Source organism: Berghia stephanieae, chromosome 3 (assembly GCF_034508935.2).
Source record: "Berghia stephanieae isolate SIO BIC M18660-M18661 chromosome 3, UCSD_Bste_1.3, whole genome shotgun sequence".
In the NCBI taxonomy this organism is placed as follows: Eukaryota; Metazoa; Mollusca; class Gastropoda; order Nudibranchia; family Aeolidiidae; genus Berghia; species Berghia stephanieae.
Genome location: NC_088362.1, coordinates 52,965,481 through 52,986,058, shown reverse-complemented (window position 1 = coordinate 52,986,058; position 20,578 = coordinate 52,965,481). Strand labels below are relative to the sequence as shown.

Here is a 20,578-nt window from a genome sequence, read left to right as displayed (position 1 = left end):
TGGCCATTAATAGACAATAAAACAAACCCGAAATTTGAATAGATCTCTTATTGCAAAGCAAACCATTGGATGCCATATGCATCATCAAAGTAAAACACGAATTATAATCGTAGGAAAAGAGAAATAAGGAAACCAGCTGTTTCAAAAAAATATTTGAAGAGTGGTTTTCCAAAACTCCCTAACTCCGTTTTTTCACATTTTGAGATATTGAGGATTATTTCCCCTAAAATTTCTCATTCGGTTGATTATTTTATCATATTTAAACTTCAAATTCACACAAATCTGGGGAAATTGATGCTTAAAATATAATTTACGTTTCAATTTATCTCATTGATGGAAAATCTCAAAAGCTAGAAAAATCGACTTAATGAGTTTTGGAAAACCAGCCTTCAGTTGATATCGTTAATGTGAATATAAACCAACTAAGCCCTGAGATTGTCGCACTTTCGTATGTCTGTGATCTTGGAGTTAATACCCCCCAAAAATGGTAAGCATTCATAACCTTGAGGAAAATATAAAATGTTTACGCTGCATAAAACTTTTTTTCTTTCTTAAAGTTTCCTTTTTTTTTCTTGTAAAGAATCATTTTTAAAGTCCTTTGTTAAATCTAGTATCAAGCGCGTAGCAATTTATGAGAAAAATATAGAAAAAAAAATCTTTATTCTAATCCTCCCCATTAACAATCACGTGTAATGACATAAAAAAAAATTAATAATAACAAAAAATAACAATCGGGACGGCAGATTGTAAAGCGTTAAATTAGCTAAAATACGACTGATAACAAAATAAATAATACATTTAAAGAGAAAAAAAAAACTGTCTTTTAATCAGAAATCAGAATCGGTTGAGGAGTAAAATAAAAGACTCTATTCACTTAATTAATTGCGCATGCGCACCTTTTAAATTTACTGTTGTTCTGTTTTAATTCGTGCTATCTTACAAAGGAGCATACTATTTCTATTGCCCATCAATGCTTTGTTTAATCATCTTAACAACGCCACTACCACATCATCTCATTCATCTGTAGTGTTTCATTCATCCTGTTTGCTGATAAAGGGGAAACCCGAAACGTCCAATCTATCTGTTTTTGTAATTAAATTGAAGCTTACATTCAATTTCACATTTTTATTTATTTTATCATCTATATGTAACCGGGCGTCTCAATGCGGTAATATGTCAGGATGAGTTGCTAAAAATTGAATTTATAGACACATACCAACAATTTTGGTTATACGGTTTGCATGGTGGAGAAAACATACAATTTCTTACATCGCAAAGACTGAACAGTTCGTATTTAATAATTATATAATATAATAACATAATGAATTTATACGGAGCCTAGTTCCAATCAAAATTGCTCACTGGCACTTTATATCAACACATCATACTATCATACACAAATATAGCACTGACATGTTAAAAACCACATTGATATGATAATAAAATATATTATGATAAAATACATAGCAAGAGTCTAGATTATATGCCCTACAGAAACGTTCAGTTTTTAACCGTTTTCTAAAACTAAAAGTAAGTGGATTTTCACTATTTTTTGTTTCAATGCTGATGGAGTTCCACAATCGTATGTCTTACCATTTTGGTTCTTCGACATTCCCGGATCCGATTAAAAAAAAATCCCTTTATTCATCCCATAGGGGAAATTTGTCTTTAGGGTCTATTCCAAGGGAAGACTGGAATAACCCAGGCGTCAGCCGCAGTGCAGCGCCGCAAATTGAACTAGGGCGAGATGACTTTCTCCAGGCCACACAGGACAGCGGCGGGTGATCGAACTCGGTCTTTTTCGGGAACGAAGCAAAGATCGTACGGCTGAGCCACGCTGCCCCAAAAATCCATCCCGACTTATTCCGTTTTGAGTCGGTGGGTCGCATAAGTCGTGTTTTTGGGTGTCGTGGGAAATCGGATCGAGTTAGAAGGTTGATTCCTATTAGGGACAGATTTATGCTTTGCTTCGTGACCGATGACACCGAGTTTAGATTACCCGCCGCCGCGCTGCGTGGCCTTGAGCAAGTCACCTCGCTCAAGCTAACTTTGCGGCGCTGCACTGCGGCTGACGCTTGGGATATTCCAGTCTTCCCCTTGAAATAGACCCTAAAGACAAGTTTCCCCCTAAGGATTAATAAAAGGAACTTTATTTATTTATCCATTTATTTATTTAACTATTTATTTATGTAGATATTTAAAATGTCCCAGAATCTCTTAAATTTCACAGAAATATCTTGTAAAAATCTTTTATATTGGTGAGGGGCAGCGTGGCTCAGCGGTACGGTCTTTGCTTCCTACCCGAAAGGTATCGAGTTCGATCACCCGCCGCTGCGCTGTGTGGCCTTGAGCAAGTCACCTCGCCTTAGTTCAATTTGCGGCGCTGCACTGCGGCTGACGCCTGGGTTAATTCAGTCTTCCCTTGGAATAGACCCTAGAGACATATTTCCCCTATGGGATGGATTATTTAAAATTATGAATCTTCTGTACGCATCCCGGTGTATATTTTATTCATTTTTATCAAATAACTTTTAAGTATTTCAAAGTGTTTAACGAGGACATTTTACTTTTATCGATCTTACACACATTTTACCACCTCGACATCCTCTCTGTATATTTATTGTTGTTTTTTAATAACTTTTTAAGTCACAATGAGTTACTTTGGATGATATATTTAAAAAATCAATAAAAGATGATGTTTATTATTATTGATGAAGATTAAGAATATTCTAGATATATCGATGTCATTTTGATTTGCAATATTTGAAACTTTTTCTTAAATTTCGGATATTCTGTTTTTTTCTTTTAATTTTCAGGACGCCTCAGAAAGCGAGAATATGCCAGTATCTGTTCCCGATCTTATCGCTAAGAAGAGGGATGGGGAAGAGCTATCTACCGAGGAGGTTCAGCTCTTTGTTCATGGAGTTGTGGATGGCACCGTGGCGGAATGTCAGACAGGTAAAAAAAAAAAAAGAAAGAAAGAAAGAACAAAAAAAGCTTTTTGAGTTTGAGCTTTTATATAGCGTAATATTCACTAAACTTGCTCAAAGCGATTTACAGGGGACCCTTATCCAACAACAATATTTAACATGTAGGGCGTCACATGACGCCTGTTAGGCGATATTGCAATTTTTTCGGACAGGAACAACGCTGTTAAGGACCAGGTGATGCGAACATATGCCCGATCTGGTCGCTAAGAAGAGGGATGGGGATCGCCACAAAGGAACTGCTAAGGTTAAGCATCAAACACCCAAGATTGGATCAATATCCTTTCTGTACTCTTTTTTTTTTAATGGCCAGAAAACTGTTCGTCAAATAGGATTTCTATGAAGTATTCTCGATATTTTGGCAAGTAATCGATTGCTATCTAAATTAAATGTTTATGGTTAGTTAAGGATTTTTTTGGGGGGGACAGATTGAAAGTTATTTGAATTTATCGCTATTTACATTAAACGTTTTCAAGTCAAAACGACCAAGGTATTCTGTCATCGTACTGTTACAGTAGATGTCCAGGCTATGGTCTGTGTGACCTATATCTACTGCCAATCCGTCAAAACACAAGTGGATGTCATGTCAGCATTCTGACCCCGACTGTAGCTTAACTCCCCTCCCACATTCGTTAAGATCCAACCGGCACTTTTATCATTCAAATTTCTTTTGTAAATCACACTATTTTTAAGAAAAATGTTTTAATTTAGATATAAAAACGTGGCAATGTGTTGAAGATTTCATTTTGCTGATCAATATTAGATATGCATAGAATGTATTTATTGGTTTTCTGTTGGAGTAAGAGAAAATTTGTGTTGGGTGGGTGTGAAATTTTGGGGAAAATTCTGAAAATGGCTGGTAACGAAAGGGTTAAATGACAGCCCTAGCATAATGACCCGGAGACCACTCTATGCTTGGCGTTTAGATAATTCTGTTCTTGTTAATCATTTTCAATAAAGGTCACACATATTATATCTAGTGTTCACAAGTTATTTTTGTTTTTCGACGCTTATTCAACATGTATGAGATGGATAGAGATTGATGGATACCAATAGAGAGAACCAGATGTGGTCAGGTGAAGAAGGAGAGAGAGAGAGAGAGAGAGAGAGAGAGAGAGAGAGAGAGCAGAGAGAGAGAGAGAGAGCAGAGAGAGAGAGAGAGAAGATCACAAATATGCAGATAGACAATTTGATCTGGAGATCGATAAAAAGTTGGATGATTATCGATAAATATATAGAAGATAGACAAATAGATATACAAAATTATCTGGAGATCGATAAAAAGTTGGATGATTATCGATAAATATATAGAAGATAGACAAATAGTCGGATAAATCGATAAATAGAGAGATATGTGTGGACAGATAGATAGTTAATAATTAAATAAATAAATAAATAAATAAATAGATAGATAGATAGATAGATAGATAGATAGATAGATAGATAGATAGATAGATAGATAGATAGATAGATAGATAGATAGATAGATAGATAGATAGATAGATAGATAGATAGATAGATAAACATATAAATAGAAGATAGACAGACAGAAAGATAGAGATATAGGTGGATAAATATACAGATGGATAAATAATTAAATGTACTGTGCGTCACAATTAAGTTGCCAACCAATAATGGTCCAAATAGTAAATTCCTTTATAGATTAGAATAACTAGCGCTGAGAGAAGAGTATGCCATAACCCAAAAACAAAGTCACTCACACACCAGATACAAGCATGCATAGAGTCAGCTGGTGCTCACACAAGATACTGTGCTCACACAAGATACTGTGCTCACACTGAATAAAAAGGTCAGAAAACAAACCGGGTTTCGGCTTTACCTTATTCATTTGTTTGCTTTCAAATTTCGTCATAAAAATGTAGGGTCTTTTTTTTCCTCAACCATCTGTTTATTTCTTTGACTTTTTTTTTTGTCGATTTTATAAAGTGTTTCCCGTTGTTACCGAGGTGTCTACCTTTCATTTGATACCATTTTCACCAAGTTTGAGCCGCTCAATTTTAGGAATAAAACATTATCGGGTGGCAACTAATTGTGACGCATAGTATATATATATATATATATATATATATATATATATATATATATATATATATATATATATATATATATATATATATATATATATTTGAGAGATATATAGATATATAGATAATTTAATATGGCAGGCAACGTATTAATTATTCTAACAGGAACACATCATAGCAAGACTATTTTCAAGACTTAGTAAAATGATTTTACTAATGAGTTCAAAAGTGAAATTTAAATTACATCTATAATTTTTTCAGGGGCTATGTTGATGGCCATGTATCTTCAGGGCTTCACTCGGAATGAAATTTCCACGTTGACTTTAGAGATGAAGAACTCTGGAACCACATTGAGCTGGCCAGATGAATGCAAAGGTTGCCTTGTGGACAAACACAGTACAGGGGGTGTTGGAGATAAAGTCAGCCTCGTCCTTGCCCCGGCTTTGGCTGCGTGTGGTCTGAAAGTAAGAATTATTAGCTCTCGTGCTCTCCAGACTAATTTCTCATTAACTTTAGACCAGTTTTGGATGAGATATGTATTGATGATAGCTGTGGGTTGATGTCAATAGGAATCAATAGTCTGATGTCAAGTCCGCCTAGCAACGAGCAGCTTGGTTCTAAACCAAGAAAATCGGTACTTTTTATTCTTCATGCTGGCTAGAACTTTTTCACGTGTCATGTAATCAGAATGTATAAAAGTCAAAACATGCTCAGATTTATAATGTTTTTTCTCCTCTGGATATACTTTTATGCTCGTCGGAGAATTATTTCATAAGGACGTCCGCCATTGTTCCGATAGTTGAGAACCAGTTACTAAGGTATACTAAGGTCACAACTGTTGAAGCCTATTGTTTATAGTCGTTTTTAGGTGAAAGATGTGGTCGTCTTTGCCCCCCCCCCCCCCCCCCCCCCCCATTTTAGTCAATGGAAACACGCACTGCAGCCCTTTTGTAAAGATTAGGAATGAACTGCGGCTATGTAGCCTTGTGGTATGACACTCGCCTTCGGATCGGAGGTCTAGGTTCGAGTCTCACCTGAACGACCCATAATTGAGTCCTTGGTAAAGGCTGGTTACTCGCATTCTCTCACCGGATTCAGGTGGAAAAGAAGTACATTTCCGTTAACAGCGTTGTTTCTGTCGGAATTTTTTGTTGTTGTAATATTGCCTAACAGGCGTCATGTCTTGTCCGTTGTGTTAAGTGTTGCTGTTGTAAAGTGCCTTGAGCACGCTTTATGGATATTGCTCTATAACAAAAATGTCGTTCGTTCTATAGCTTGAACTTGGTAGTAATAATGTATCTTTAATAAACGCAGTGGCAGCGTGGCTCAGCGGTACGGTCTTTGCTTCCTACCCGAAAGGTATCGAGTTCGATCACCCGCCGCTGCGCTGTGTGGCCTTGAGCAAGTCACCTCGCCTTAGCTCAATTTGCGGCGCTGCACTGCGGTTGACGCCTGGTTTATTCCAGTCTACCATTGGAATAGACTCTCGATACAAATTTCCCCTATGGGATGAATAAAGGGATTTTTTTTTGTTTATTTTTATTTATTATTTAATCAAGAAAACGTTTTCGAAATTTTAAAAATCGGATAGATCTTTATTTCAGGTGCCTATGATTTCTGGTCGTGGGTTGGCTCACACCGGAGGCACACTGGACAAGTTGGAATCAATCCCGGGCTACACAGTATCCTTGACTAGTGACGACATGGCTAGACTCCTGTCATCACCCGGATGTTTCATTGCTGGGCAGACCGGCAACATCTGCCCTGCTGACAAGAAACTCTATGCGACGCGTGACGTCACGGCCACTGTTGGACACCAGGGCCTGATCATTGGTAAGTTTTGGATGTGAATATCACATAATATGTAAACAATAGGTACTGTTTCAATGTCTATCAAAGGAGGAAAAAATGGATTAAAAAATTGAAGTTATCATTATAAAGTGATGTCTGAACATAAGGTACCCTTCCCAAATAAGGAGCAAGAACACGTGCACATATATGAAGGTCTGGCATCCGAACGCAATTATGGGCCTAGTTTTAACATCGTTGTAATGGACAATATTTTGGGTCATTTTTTTTTTTTTGAGATTTCCACAACAACAATGAGCCCATAATGAATTGGGTTATCTGACTTGCAAATAAGAGCACATCAGCCCAAGCTCTATTACGGCCAATCCCCTCCTTACCATAAAACCGTTGGACTTAATGTGAGTGAGAGTGATACCAAGCTGCTAGCAGCGGTAGACTGTAAAAAGTAATAAACAAAATGAATATAACAATTTCAGGGAAGGGGGGTGGGTGGGTTCGTTGAGAACCTAGCTCAAGAAGGTTAGGCATAGATTCGCCTAGATGTGGATTGTAAGCAAATCCTTAAGTCTACATAACATGACTTGTGATTTTTAGTAGGAGTAAAACCTCATTCATAATTTGATTTGAATTGGCTTATATTAAATATAGATAGATATACACGTAACATATGGAGCAATTCCACAGCTTTACTACACTCAATGTGCCTTACATGGCATGTGTTATTCTTCACGCCAGGTCTTAGGGCAACATGTTTTCCTTTCACACAGTTTCTGTCATGATTGGCAACATTGTTGTTCACGACTCTTAAAATATCCGTCCTTTCCTAGAACACGATTCCCATCGACATCTGAGTCATAGCTGGTAACGTGCGCTTAATTCTTATCGAAAAAACATCAAAATTTACGATCATTGACACCTAAGGTCAATGGTCACGTTGAGAGTCGCTTGACTATTGAAACATGGAGGTTACCATCGGTTGTGAATCGCCTTACTGTACTGCCCTACTCTTGAAAACCCCATTTTGGAAAATTTTGGCCAAAAAACTCGTCCTTCAAATATCGATCGATTTAAATGACCGTCATCTTGGTAAAAAAAAATCCTCTCAAACCTGGGACTTCGCGAACCTTGGAAAGACAAAGTATTAAAAAATTTGGCCAGAAAACTCGTGCTTCAAATATTGGTCGATTTAATTTACCCTCATTCTTGGCAAAAACGTTCAAACCTGAGACCTCGCGAGAGTACGACAGCTGACTGGTTAGTGGACATTAGTCGGTTTATCCAAAAAGAACCCTTTGAGTATCACCATGATTTTACCTAACGTTTCAGGTTCTATCATTTCGAAGAAGGCAGCTGAAAACATCGATACTTTAGTCCTGGACGTAAAGACAGGCTCTGGAGCATTCGTCTCCGACAAAGACAAGGCCATGGATTTAGCCCAGTCTATGGTGAGTTACAGCTTTCTGTGCCATTTACATAGTTGCTTCTTCTTCTTCTTCTTCTTCTTCTTCTTCTTCTTCTTCTTCTTCTTCTTCTTCTTCTTCTTCTTCTTCTTCTTCTTCTTCTTCTTCTTCTTCTTCTTCTTCTTCTTCTTCTTCTTCTTCTTCTTCTTCTTCTTCTTCTTCGTCGTAGTCGTCGTCGTCGTCGTCATCGTCGTCTTCTTCTTCTTCTTCGTCTTCTTCTTCTCCTCCTCCACCTCCTGCTCATCATCATCCTAATTTCTTCTTCTTCTTCTTCCTCTTCTCTTCTTCATTTTTTTTTAACCCGGAGACTTCAACGAAATCTTTATGACAGGTCAAAGGTCATTTTAATCTAACGGTACTTTAGTTAAATGATTTTTGGCCAAAGTGAAGAAAAAAATCGGTATTTATTCACATGTTCGAGTCCAAACCAGCTTCACTGTCACATCGCACTGTCGACTGTAAATTCTTAATCATTAACAAACAGCTTCTAATGAAGTTCTATTATACGGCAAGCAAGAAACGTCTTCATTTGAAACCCAGCGTACAGCTCTTGATCTTTTTGTTAGTTTACCGGTCTTTGGACCATACAAGTCGGTTGTTTGTTTCTTTGTTTTCTATTTGTTTGTTTTTGGGAAGGGGTGTTTTTAAAAGAATGTCTATGTGTTTTGGGTTACAAACCCTATCATAGTGGATGGTGGCTTCATGTCAACATGCAGGCAAGGTGATATTGCGACTATGAAATCGATTTCATAGTTTTCGTATAGTCTTTTACGGTTTCCTACATTTTGAATTTTAAAAAAAAATCATTGCTTTGTGGGATTACTATAGGGAATCCATCGAAAGTAACTGTTATTTTTTCCTATAGCGAGAACTCTCGTCTGGCATCTTCCATACAGCAAGCAGGAGAACGTAGACACGTTTAATAGGTGGAAAGACTTGCTTGGCAATCAGCTGGTTATTTTCAGACATTTTTAGTCCTTTAAAAATGTAGGCTGCCAATATAGGTTTAGCTTTAGTGGATATTTCTCACTTGTTGTTGTTGCGGTATGGAATATCGTAGTTATAATAGTTGAAATGGCCGACACTTGTGAATATTAACTATAATATCTTTTTTTTGTGGTATTTTCTTACAACATGAAAACCAGGTGGAATGTTCAAAAGACATCGGAATCAACACCGTGGCCCTCCTTACCGACATGGACTCACCGATAGGCAACATGGTGGGCAATGCTTTAGAAGTGGCCGAATCCGTGTGGTGCTTGCAAGGGAAGGGACCAGCAGATCTCATGGATCTAGTCGTGGAGTTAGGTGAGGTTTCTATTAATTTACTTTAGGCAAAATTATATCACCCTTTTCCACTGTTTCAACTTGCTTGATGATAGTCAGATTGCTTAATTTATTTGCCCATCCCGCCAAACGAAATCAGTAAATTTCATTTCATGTAGAACCAGTAGCCTGTAAGGCGTTCTTTTTTGTTTTCGTTCCCTTGAACTATCCGTCATTGTCTATTACTAGGTACTCATTTACATCCAAATCAAGTAAGGTAATACGTTTAAGACGCCTTAATTTATGGCGCAACACCGGGGCATTGGCAATTACTAAACGAGTTTGGTCTACCCGAGCCACCGACACTCGAAAAAGTTATTACTGTAGCAAATAGTAGGCTGCCTGAAAACGTGGACAGATAAAGAATAATGAATCTGAACGTTTCTTCTTCTCCTCCTCCTCTTCTCCTCCACCTCCCCCAATCTTCTCCTCGCTTCCTTATCCGTGTCCATAATCTCCTCCTCCTCCTACCCCTCTTCCTCTCCTTCTTCTTCTTTTCCTTCTCCTCCTCCTCCTCTTCCTTTTTCTTCTTCTTCTTCTTCTTCTTCTTCTTCTTCTTCTTCTTCTTCTTCTTCTTCTTCTTTTTCTTCTTCTTCTTCTTCTTCTTCTTCTCTCTTCTTCTTCTTCTTCTTTTTCTTCTTCTTCTTCTTCTTTCTTCTTCTTCTTCTTCTTTCTTCTTCTTCTTCTTCTTCTTCTTCTTCTTCTTCTCTTCTTCTGCTGCTGCTGCTGCTGCTACTACTACTACTACTACTACTACTACTACTACTACTACTACTGACTACTACTATACTACTACTACTACTACTACTACTTCTTCTTTTTTTTCTCCTCTCCTCCTCCTCTCCTCCTCCTCCTCCTCTCCTTCTCCTCCTCCTCCTCCTCCTCAACCTCCTCCTCATTTTCCTCTACGACTTCTTCTTGGGAGCCTTTTATTACCGTTTAATTTTTTCTTGCTTATTAAAAACGGATTTGAGCCGAAACTTTGCTTGTTATATTATCTATTAAATTATGTCGTAATACCTTTTTTTCCTTCAAAACATTGTCCGAAACTGGTCTGTACTGCAAGTCTCGTAGAGCACATTGCTACTTGTCTTTGAAGGATAGTATGGTGGATAAGGACTTGAAAAAAGAGCCTGTCATGTGTAGAACACGGAGAATGTCACACATGGCAGGGGAATTTAAGTGATGACTAATTGTGTCACAAAGGGATCCCGATAGATAGTTCGAAGATGACGTCACTCATGTCTTTGTTATTGTTTTTTGCCATCCGCGTTTATGAGTAATGCTCATTGAACTGTATTAACCCGACTATAAACGTTCATTGATACACACATTTTGTGTGTTGGTCCGTTATACTTCCGGATGGCAATGTTATGAGCTTCTCAGCCAAGCGCATACTATCTATAGCTCAGCTGGTAGAGCACTCGCTTCACAAGCAAAGGGACCTCGATTGACCGTAGTCATCGTTAAGTTATATCCTGACACTGAAACCCAAAAAGACTGGCATTTTGATTTCATTATTTGGTTTTTGCACCACCTAGTGAGTTGTCATTAGTAGTCTCATGGAAACAAGTGGTCCCATTGGTTGAAGTATTGAATACAACTCACGATTTGTTTTCTTTTGTGGCCAAACACTAGCATTTTGACGTCATTTTTTTGGTCAATGTCAGGCTATAGATAGTATGCAGATGACGTCACTCAGGCCTTTGTTATTGATTTTGCCATCCGCGTTTGTGAGTTGTTCTCACTAAACTGTATTAACAAGACTATAAAAGTTCATGGTTACACAGAGTTTGTGTGTTGGTCCGTTATACTTCCGGATGGCAATGTTGTGAACTCCTTGGCCAAGCGCATTCTATCTATAAGTAAACGAAGGCGATGGATTGACCCCCGGATGAAGTCGAGACTTTTTCTCCGATTGGATGGCTTGGTCTGGTAAAGCGTTTGGGGTCAATAAGAGTTTTTGACTTTAAGCACAAGTTGACGATAAGTGTGTTGACTTCTTGCGGATTTCACTGTAAAGTCAATCCTTGTTTCATATCACATTCTTTGCTATAAACTAAAATTTCCAGTATCTAATAAATAAATAAGGGAAAATTTGTCTCTAGGATCTATTCCAAGGAAAGACTGGAATAACCCAGGCGTCAGCCGCTGTGGCAGCGCCGCTAATTGAGCTAGGGCGATGTGACTTGCTCAAGGACACACAGCAAGGCGGGTAGTTTAACTCCTCACCGTTTGAGTACGAAGCAAAGACCGTACTGGTGAGCCACGCTGTCCTTAATCACTCCAGATATAATACTTGTTTGAGACTATGGGTCGCATACATCTTGTCATTTAGGCCAACCCCCCCCCCCCCCCCCCCCCCCCCCCCCCCCCAAAAAAAAAAAAAAAAAAAAAAAAAAAAAAACAAAGAAAAAAAAAACAAAAAAAAAAACAAACAACAACAACAAAACAACTTTTATGCTTGAAATATTAATCGATTTAAATAGATTGACATTCATCTTGTCAAAAGGTCTCAAACCTGAGACATCAGTTTAATCAATCGATTTTTGATGACAAAATGGGGTTTGAGAGAGACGACAATAGATCAAGTAGGAGAATTAAGACTTTTATAGTTCGTATTTACTAAGAGTAACACGGCCGTGCTTTTAAAAAAAAGAAACACATTTTAAAATTTTGGTCAGAAAACTCGTCCTGCAAATATCGATCGATTAAAATGTAAAAAAAAAAACAACAAAAAAAACAAAAAAGACAACAAAAAACTCTCAAACCTGGGACTTCCTTGAAGAACGATTTTTATTTCTGGCCAAGATGTAAAAAATGTGTCAGAATACGACAGAATAACAAGTGTTATCGTACATTGACCAAAAATAAATCCTCTTTTATTATCAATTTTGGCCAGAAATATTTTTACCCGATACTTTGTACGTAGATAGTAGGAGTATCGATAGCTTTGTGAACTTACTCATTTCACGATGATCGATAGATTAAAACCACCTCATCGTTCAGTAACTCAAACGGAGGACTTCCTTCAAGAACGATTTTTTAAAAAAATGCCTGTTCTTTTTCAGAGTACGGTAAAATAGTAATTGAAATGACAAACAAATTTTTTTTCAATTTTGGCCAGAAAAAAATTGTTTAGTACATACTTTGTATAAGTGTGTGTGGTTGTTTGATATTGTGATTTAATTTTCTTCTCCTGTTCGAGGTATTTATTCGTTGTTGCATTTTATTAGCATGGCAACCAATAACATTATTGTATAATCGATCTATATAATCACATATAGGAAAACTATAATTATTCACCCATCTTTTCCTTGGATCAATAAAGTATAGATTTTATCCCATCCTGCCTTACTATGTATTTGTTCAGATTAAAAGGGTGTTTGATTGTATACTGATCAGAAGTATTATATAGTATAGATTGCCGTACTCTGGAAAAACCTATACTTAAAAATTTGGCCAGAAAACTCGTTTTTCATCTAACGATCAATTAAAACGACCCCCATCTTGCCAAAAACTCTTAAACCTGGGACTTGTGAGTATTCCTTAGTACTAGGTCAAAGAGTTTTTGCCAAGATGAGGGTCATTTAAATCGATCGATTTTTGAAGGGCGAGTTTTCTGGCCAAATTTTCAAATATGGATTTTTCCAGAGTACGGCAGTATAGTCATCTGGTTTGTTTGGTAAAACCACTCTTATATTATTATATATATTTTTAATGAGTTCACTGAGAAAAAGGTGTGTGTGTGTGTGTGTGTGTGTGTGTGTGTGTGTGTGAGTGTGCGAGTGTGCGTGTGTGTGAGTGTGTGTGAGTGTGTGTGTGAGTGAGTGAGAGAGAAAGAAAGAAAGAACGAGAGAGAGAGAGAGAGAGAGAGAGAGAGAGAGAGAGAGAGAGAGAGAGAGAGAGAGTGAGAGAGGAGAGAGAGAGAGAGAGAGAGAGAGAGAGAGAGAGAGAGAGAGAGAGAGAGAGAGAGAGAGAGAAGTGGCAATACTCAATTCAAATTGATCCCCAAAAAATCCCAAAGTGGACAATAAAGATGGTCGTATCTTATGAAGATTATCTTTTAAAATGTCTGCACATTAACGTGACACACTACTACAGTTTCACAACGCTCGATCAGCGCTTTGCACAATACTTTATCTGCTAATCTAACCCACCACCCCCCACCCCTACAGATAAAAAGAATCAAAACAAAAAAAAACCCACAAAAAACAAGACAACAATAAGAAAACAACAACAAAAAAGACCCACCCAAAAAAAAATAATAACCCCCCCCCCCCCAAATAACAACAAACAAACAAACATACTTACATACTATAATCTGTTTTCTTTAATCTGATTTGCACATCTTTAGCCGGCCATGCACTCCATGCTCACGACACAACTATTTCTGTGGAGGACGCCAAAAAGAGGATTACAGACTCCATCACAAATGGCTCGGCCCTCGAAAGGTTCAAGGCCATGATAGAAGGTCAAGGCGTTTCTAGTCAAATAGCCAATGACTTGTGTGATGATAGCAAGGACATTTGGAAAGTTCTGCCAGCAGCCAAACACAAAACAGAGTTGAGTTGTCCATGTGGAGGTACGTATAGATAGTATGCAGATGACGTCACTCAGGCCTTTGTTATTGTTTTTGCCATCCGCGTTTGTGAGTTGTTCTCACTAAACTGTATTAACAAGACTATAAAAGTTCATGGTTACACAGAGTTTGTGTGTTGGTCCGTTATACTTCCGGATGGCAATGTTGTGAACTCCTTGGCCAAGCGCATTCTATCTATAGTATTGTGAGTAGTTAGTTTTTTGTTTAAAGCCTTTTCCAATGATAAAAATAATAAAAAAATAAAAAAGTTAGTTTTTTGTTTAAAGCCTTTTCCAATGATAAAAATAATAAAAAAATAAAAAACATGATTTTTTTTCGGTAGCGCAATATCCACTTAATGTGCTCAACGTGCTTTACTATGGGGGACCAAGCCAACATTTGATGTGTGCTACGAGCATCGTGAACTAACAGAGCTCAGTGACTACGGGACATGAACCCGAAAAGAATTATTACGAATGTGTATTTGTACAGTGAAAATGCTAATACTGGTCAGGTTTCCATAATTTTACACCTCAGCACATTAAGAGAATGCGAGTAAAGAGCCTTCTCCGAGAACTCCGTTTTTAACACTGCCCAGCTCTAAACGGAACTAGAACCATGGCCCGTTTTTGTCTCTGACTTAAGTCAATGACTTTATGTGAGCTGATCAAGCAAGTCCCAGACTAAATCACACCTCCGGTCTAAGGTTGGCCAAGTTTTAGTCATTTGCTGAGGCCGGACTTCAAGCTTAGTCTGAGACTAGTTACTAGGATACATCATAACATCGACAGGATAGCAGCTATTTTTAGATTGAGAAAGCTTCTATTCGGAAGGAAAGTACGTTGGTTACGAATGGCAGAGGCAAAAAGTGTCCTGTTGCTATTGACAATGGCTTTAAAAAAACTGTAATAACTGCAGATCGTCGAAACTACACGTTCATTTTTGTGAGTAAAATCTTTTAAAAACCAATCTAATCGGGCTAGCGAGTCGACAGTCAATATCACGGGATTTGATCCATCATGCCAAAAGTAGGTTCAAATATGAAACGGAACGAAATATCTACACCGGATGAGCTGCTAATTTCCTCTTAGGAAATCTTTCGCCTTGAAAGTATGAAGACTGGCATCTTACCTGTCACCGCGTAGTAGAGTGTTTGATGTTACCAGCACAAAATAGCCGAATTAGTCGCCTTACAAACCCCTTTTCCAAGCAAGAGCCTAGCTGTCAGAGACTGGAAAACATTCACTATATTCGATTTTTAAGCTACTTACTTCACTTAGGCTTAAGACTAGCCAAGTCATTTACTAAATCTAGTCTGCTTACATAAATTGGGCCCTGGTGTATTGTCGAAAATTTAAATGTTTTTGACATTTTACGTCTGGGAATGTTTTTTCTGGGCGATAGTAGTGAATGAGCCTATCTCTAAACTGTTCCATGAAGTGAAATAACAACAATTGGTGGTAGGGTATTCCACAAGCGTATAGAAGAGGGGGGAAACGATTGTTCATGGCTTTGTTTGTATTCGGGAGCGCGGCACTGTGAATCTTTGATCGTGCCCCCTTGTTTTGATCTCGTTGTTGTTGGACTAAGGTTGTTTGGTGAATTTGCTACAAGTTACAAGGTTGTGGAATACGCGATAGAGAATGTTCTACCACAAGACCTTAACTTTATTCATAAATGCGGCGATTTCGTCTTACTCAGTTTGTGATAGAAAAATCTAAAAACAAGCAGTTAAAATAATCCACTACCACATGAAATAACTCCAATGGGATTCTTCTAATCCAGACCTCCCAATAGGATTCAATAGTCTGATGTCACGTCCGCCTAGCAACCAGCAGCTTGGTTCTAAACAAATATAATCGGTACTCTTTATCCTTCGTGCTGGCTAGAACTTTTTCACATGGCATGTGATCAGAATGTATAAAAGTTAAAATATGATCAGATTTATAATGTTTTTCTCCTCTGGATACACGTTTATGCTCGCCGGAGAAGTATTTCATAAGGGCGTCCCCCATTGTTCCGATAGTTTAGAACCAGTTACTAAGTTACTATGCGTCAATACGAGGGAAGTGATGTCACGACTGTTGAATCCTATTCGAGAGGTGACTGACGACTAACTTACGATAATGCAGTTGTTGGGTCTTCCATTCCTTTAACTAATGGCAAGACTTTAAAATCATATTTATCTGGTTATAGCTGAAGATTCATCTGTTTTACAAAGAGAGCAATACAGCGGTGCAACTTGGGCTACTTTTTTTCTAGTAGAATTCAAATTGAACGTGAAATGTTATAGATCCGTTCCTTCTGAAGTGATCTGTGTAGACTGGTTGGTTTAAAAGGAGTCCTTCAGAGCCATTAGGCCCTAAGAGTCGAGGTTTATCCCGGTTTCTATAGCGTGAAACGGACAATAACAATTAATTGCTACCTTTATATATGACGCAAGTCTATCGCAAAGTACATTCCACCAGATCAAACAGACCCAGCTACCCAAAGACTGGGTGGACAAAGGGTGGTTGGGGGAGGGGGGGGGGGAGGGGGTCCGAAAAAATATGGACATCACCCAGGATCGATCTCGGTCCCTTTGCAAGGGAAGCGAGAACTCTATCAACTGAGCTATCGGGGTCCAAAAGACCTTTAAACTTTAATTATTTATAACTGTGTATGGTATTTTTGGAGTGGCCTACTTGAATAAATCGCCGTATAGGGAATGAGATTAGCGGAAGAGTAGCGTCCTTTGATTGGACGTCACCTTACAGAGAGAACGTCAATTTGGTTTTGAAGTGTCTCAAGCCGCTTTCGCCGGAAGCGAGGACGAGAGACACATGCGCACAACCAACATGACGTTCTCTCTCTAATAACTTTTCCGCCGGTAACGTCACAGACTATGGGTGACGTCCAATCAAGGGACGCTACTCTTCCGCTAATCGCATTCCCTATTTCGTGTCATTCATTTGTTTTTCTCTATTTACTTCGCCTCCAGACTTTTTTATTTAATTTCCTAAACTATATTTCTCCAATGCTATTATTTTTTTTATTAGGATTTGTCAAGGAAATCACAGCCATGTCCGTAGCCAAGGCGGTTCACAAATTAGGAGGAGGTAGAAACGCCCCTGGAGAGGCTATAAATATGTCTGTGGGAGTCGAACTTTTGGTGGACATTGGAGACACCGTGACTAAGGGTAAGCTGCCTTGTGTTTTGTAGATGTGTGAATATGTTTTGACCCATCTGCACCTAGGAACGTTTCTTATTCAATTTAGATTGTATCGGATAGGGTCAAATGGCGAAGACGTGTGTTTATCTGTGTGTGTGTGAGAGAGAGAGAGAGAGAGAGAGAGAGAGAGAGAGAGAGAGAGAGAGAGAGAGGTTTGTGATAGATAGATAGCGGTTATCCACTCGTTTTGCCTAAAGCTTTAAAATAGTGCGGGGTCAATTAATTATATTCAAAAATAGAATTTGGGTTTTATCTATGCATTTATCTATTTAATTTTGGCTTTCTTATCACAATGATTGATGGTCTTCAAACGGGAAAAAGTAATATTAATGTAACATGATGTAATAAACAGTACACACCCATAAACAAAAGACTTTAATATTTTTTAAATTTATGTAAGTAAAGATTGAACATCTTCGCTTCTTTATCATGCTTTAACTGTCTTTCGTGTATAGGCCAAGCATGGGTCCGGGTCCATCACGAAGATGCTGATATTCCAGAAGACGCATTGACCCACCTGACCAATGCACTCACTGTCAGTGAAAACAAAGTACCCAGCAGATCGACCAGATTGCTGAAAGTTTATCGCTGAGGATCTCACGAGTCATCTTTGTAGAAATAGTTATGATGATTAATCAATATATCTGTGATTTGTAGTTAGGGGCTTATGCTCGTTGTTTGACTAGAGCGTTTTAGTTTTTAAGACAATCCATATATATATAACAGTAACATACACGCTACTTAAAACAATGAGGTTAAATAGAAGACTACAACATAAGCAATTTACTCTATTTAGGCTGAGTTTATAGTGCATTAAATTTATGCAATTAGATATTCTGATGAGGCACATTTTCTGGTCACAAACTTTTCTTATGCATATTCTTGTTTTATTCAGAATCTTCAATTTGTTCTTCCATCCCCTCATCCGCCTCATCATCATCACCATTATCATCATCGTGTTAATACATATTTACCTAAAAGTATTAGTTGAATCAGCTTGCATATTTTAATTTTATCTAATCTGTATCGGGTGCTCTCCATAACAGGGCTTGTTGTTGTCAGTTTTAAATATCGATTCGCTTCATTTCTACACATATTATAACTTTATTTATCTATCATAATTTATTAGTTGTTGTACCTTTATTTCTATTAATTTTGAAATGTAATATTTCTGCTTGTCTCGTTCTGTTCTGTGGCAACAGTTCAATTTCTACACATTCCTCCCATTTAGATTCAGTCGATGATAAGTATAACGAAGACGTTTGAAATGAACTGAAGGAACTATCTGTACCTCCTCTTACCCTTATTATTTCCTTTCAAATAAAGAGCTACTGATGTAAAGATTTTTTTTTTTTTTTTTTTTTTGTGCCAGAGGTTAATCTTTATGTATATCAATGCTTCACTGTAGTTTTATGCACCTATAGAAATTTCGATAGAATAGCGAAGGGCAACAACAATGAGAATCCTAAACGTAATTTATATATCTCTAATTGCTTCCCTTAGTAATTAATGTTAGGAGATGTCTTTTTTTATCCCCGTGGACACCTTAGTTTTACTTCACCCACATGCATTGTGTAAACTAGCGAAGGGTGCGAAAGAGTAAAATGATGATGCATATGGGATAATGACTTGCCATTGCTGCTTTGCCTGTCGCATGTTCTGTTGGTGGAGCAACTACTCCCATCTTCATCAAAATACCAGCGACAATTGCATTTCTCTAATGAATCTAAACTTTCAATAACATTGCATGCTCCTCTGGCTCTTTCTTAATAGAGCTTTACTTTATACCTGGATGGGGGTCCCATTAGCTCACTCACTCAATCCCGTGTGCAGTTGAGACTTTTTCTGCCCCCCCCCCCCCCCCCCCCACCATCATCCTTGTCCACCCAGCAGTGATTGGGTAGCAAGGTTGGTGTTAGACCTGGTGGAAAGCTTTGCGATAGATTAGTGTCCTATCCAAGGGTAGCGAGAAATTGCTATTGTCCATTTCACGCATTAGACACCAAGATAAACTCCAGCTCCATGGGCCTAATGGCTCTGAAGGACTTCTTTTTTAATACCTGGATTATCACATAGAATATTGTCCTTTGGCTTGGGAGATGCCCTTATTTTTACTTATCCTCAAAAAAAGATCTGACTTACAATATATGAATTTTACTCTAATTTAATCGCTTATGATTATAGTATAATTTATTCCGTATGGTCTTATATTTTATATTCAAAGGGTTAGAAGCATTGAATAAATTTCATCAATTTAATGCAGGATATTTCCACTCTACTTTTAATTAGCTAAAATAATGGAAAATGTGGGAGCTTATCTTCTTCCATCTTTATGCCAGGGGTCGCATGGATCACCAACAAGATTTCAACGCCCCCAACTGTCTGGAGCAAGTGATTCTACTTTGTTTTTGTTTTTAAGGGTTTAACGTCACTTGCAATACATTTAGATCATATCAGCGCCAGTAAAAAGGATGAAAATTGGATAGTTAAAACATTCTAAATGTACAATTAAATGGACTTGAGGAAAAAAGTAAGACAAAGGGGAATGGTACAAATAGGGAAAAGATGTAGATTCCAAGAGCACACAATCAGTGTACTTAGTTTGAGATTAACTAAATGTGTCACCCAGACACCAGCACAAGAGGAATACACTCAAATGTTTGTTTGTTTTTGTTTTGTTTTTAAGGGTTTTACGGCGCTTGCAACACATTAAGGTCATATCAGCGCCAGTAAAAAGGAAAAAAATGGGATAGTAAAAAGTTCTAGAATTACAATTAAAGCACCCAAGAAAAAGTAAGACATAGGGAACTGGGAACAAATAGGGATCAGATGTAGATTCCAAGAGCATACCACCAATGCACTTAGTTTGAGATCACCTATAAGTCTCATCCAGACACAAGCACAAAATCCAACAAAGAGGAATACACTCAAATGCTTGCATTATACATTAAAAATAACACATAACAGAGAGATGATTTACAAGGAAAAAAATATCATCTCCCAAAACAATAACTATTGCATTTGACTGTTTCCCTCCCAGTCAAGGACTCCGGCCAGGGTCGGGACAAAACCGAGCAATCTCACACCAAGACAAAGACAGAAAGCAATTTGGAAAACAGATATACGGGGATAGAAGACACGGTAAGTACCTCCCTGC

At 37.9% G+C, this 20,578-nt stretch overlaps 1 protein-coding gene across 4 annotated transcripts in view; it reads left to right on the top strand.

Moving 5' to 3' along the window:
* The window catches only part of LOC144967986 (thymidine phosphorylase-like), a 46,497-nt gene extending 26,818 nt beyond the window's left edge, over window positions 1-19,679 (top strand). For all 4 annotated transcript variants that reach the window (XM_078905831.1, XM_078905832.1, XM_078905833.1 and 1 more), the window contains exons 2-9: window positions 2,817-2,958; window positions 5,294-5,496; window positions 6,637-6,865; window positions 8,168-8,286; window positions 9,447-9,609; window positions 13,985-14,212; window positions 17,248-17,388; window positions 17,877-19,679. In XM_078905831.1, coding sequence (XP_078761957.1) covers window positions 2,838-2,958; window positions 5,294-5,496; window positions 6,637-6,865; window positions 8,168-8,286; window positions 9,447-9,609; window positions 13,985-14,212; window positions 17,248-17,388; window positions 17,877-18,013 — 1,341 coding nt within the window. In that variant the 5' untranslated portion in view covers window positions 2,817-2,837 and the 3' untranslated portion in view covers window positions 18,014-19,679. The remainder of the gene's footprint in view (window positions 1-2,816; window positions 2,959-5,293; window positions 5,497-6,636; window positions 6,866-8,167; window positions 8,287-9,446; window positions 9,610-13,984; window positions 14,213-17,247; window positions 17,389-17,876) is intronic.
* The last annotated feature ends 899 nt before the right edge of the window (window positions 19,680-20,578 follow it).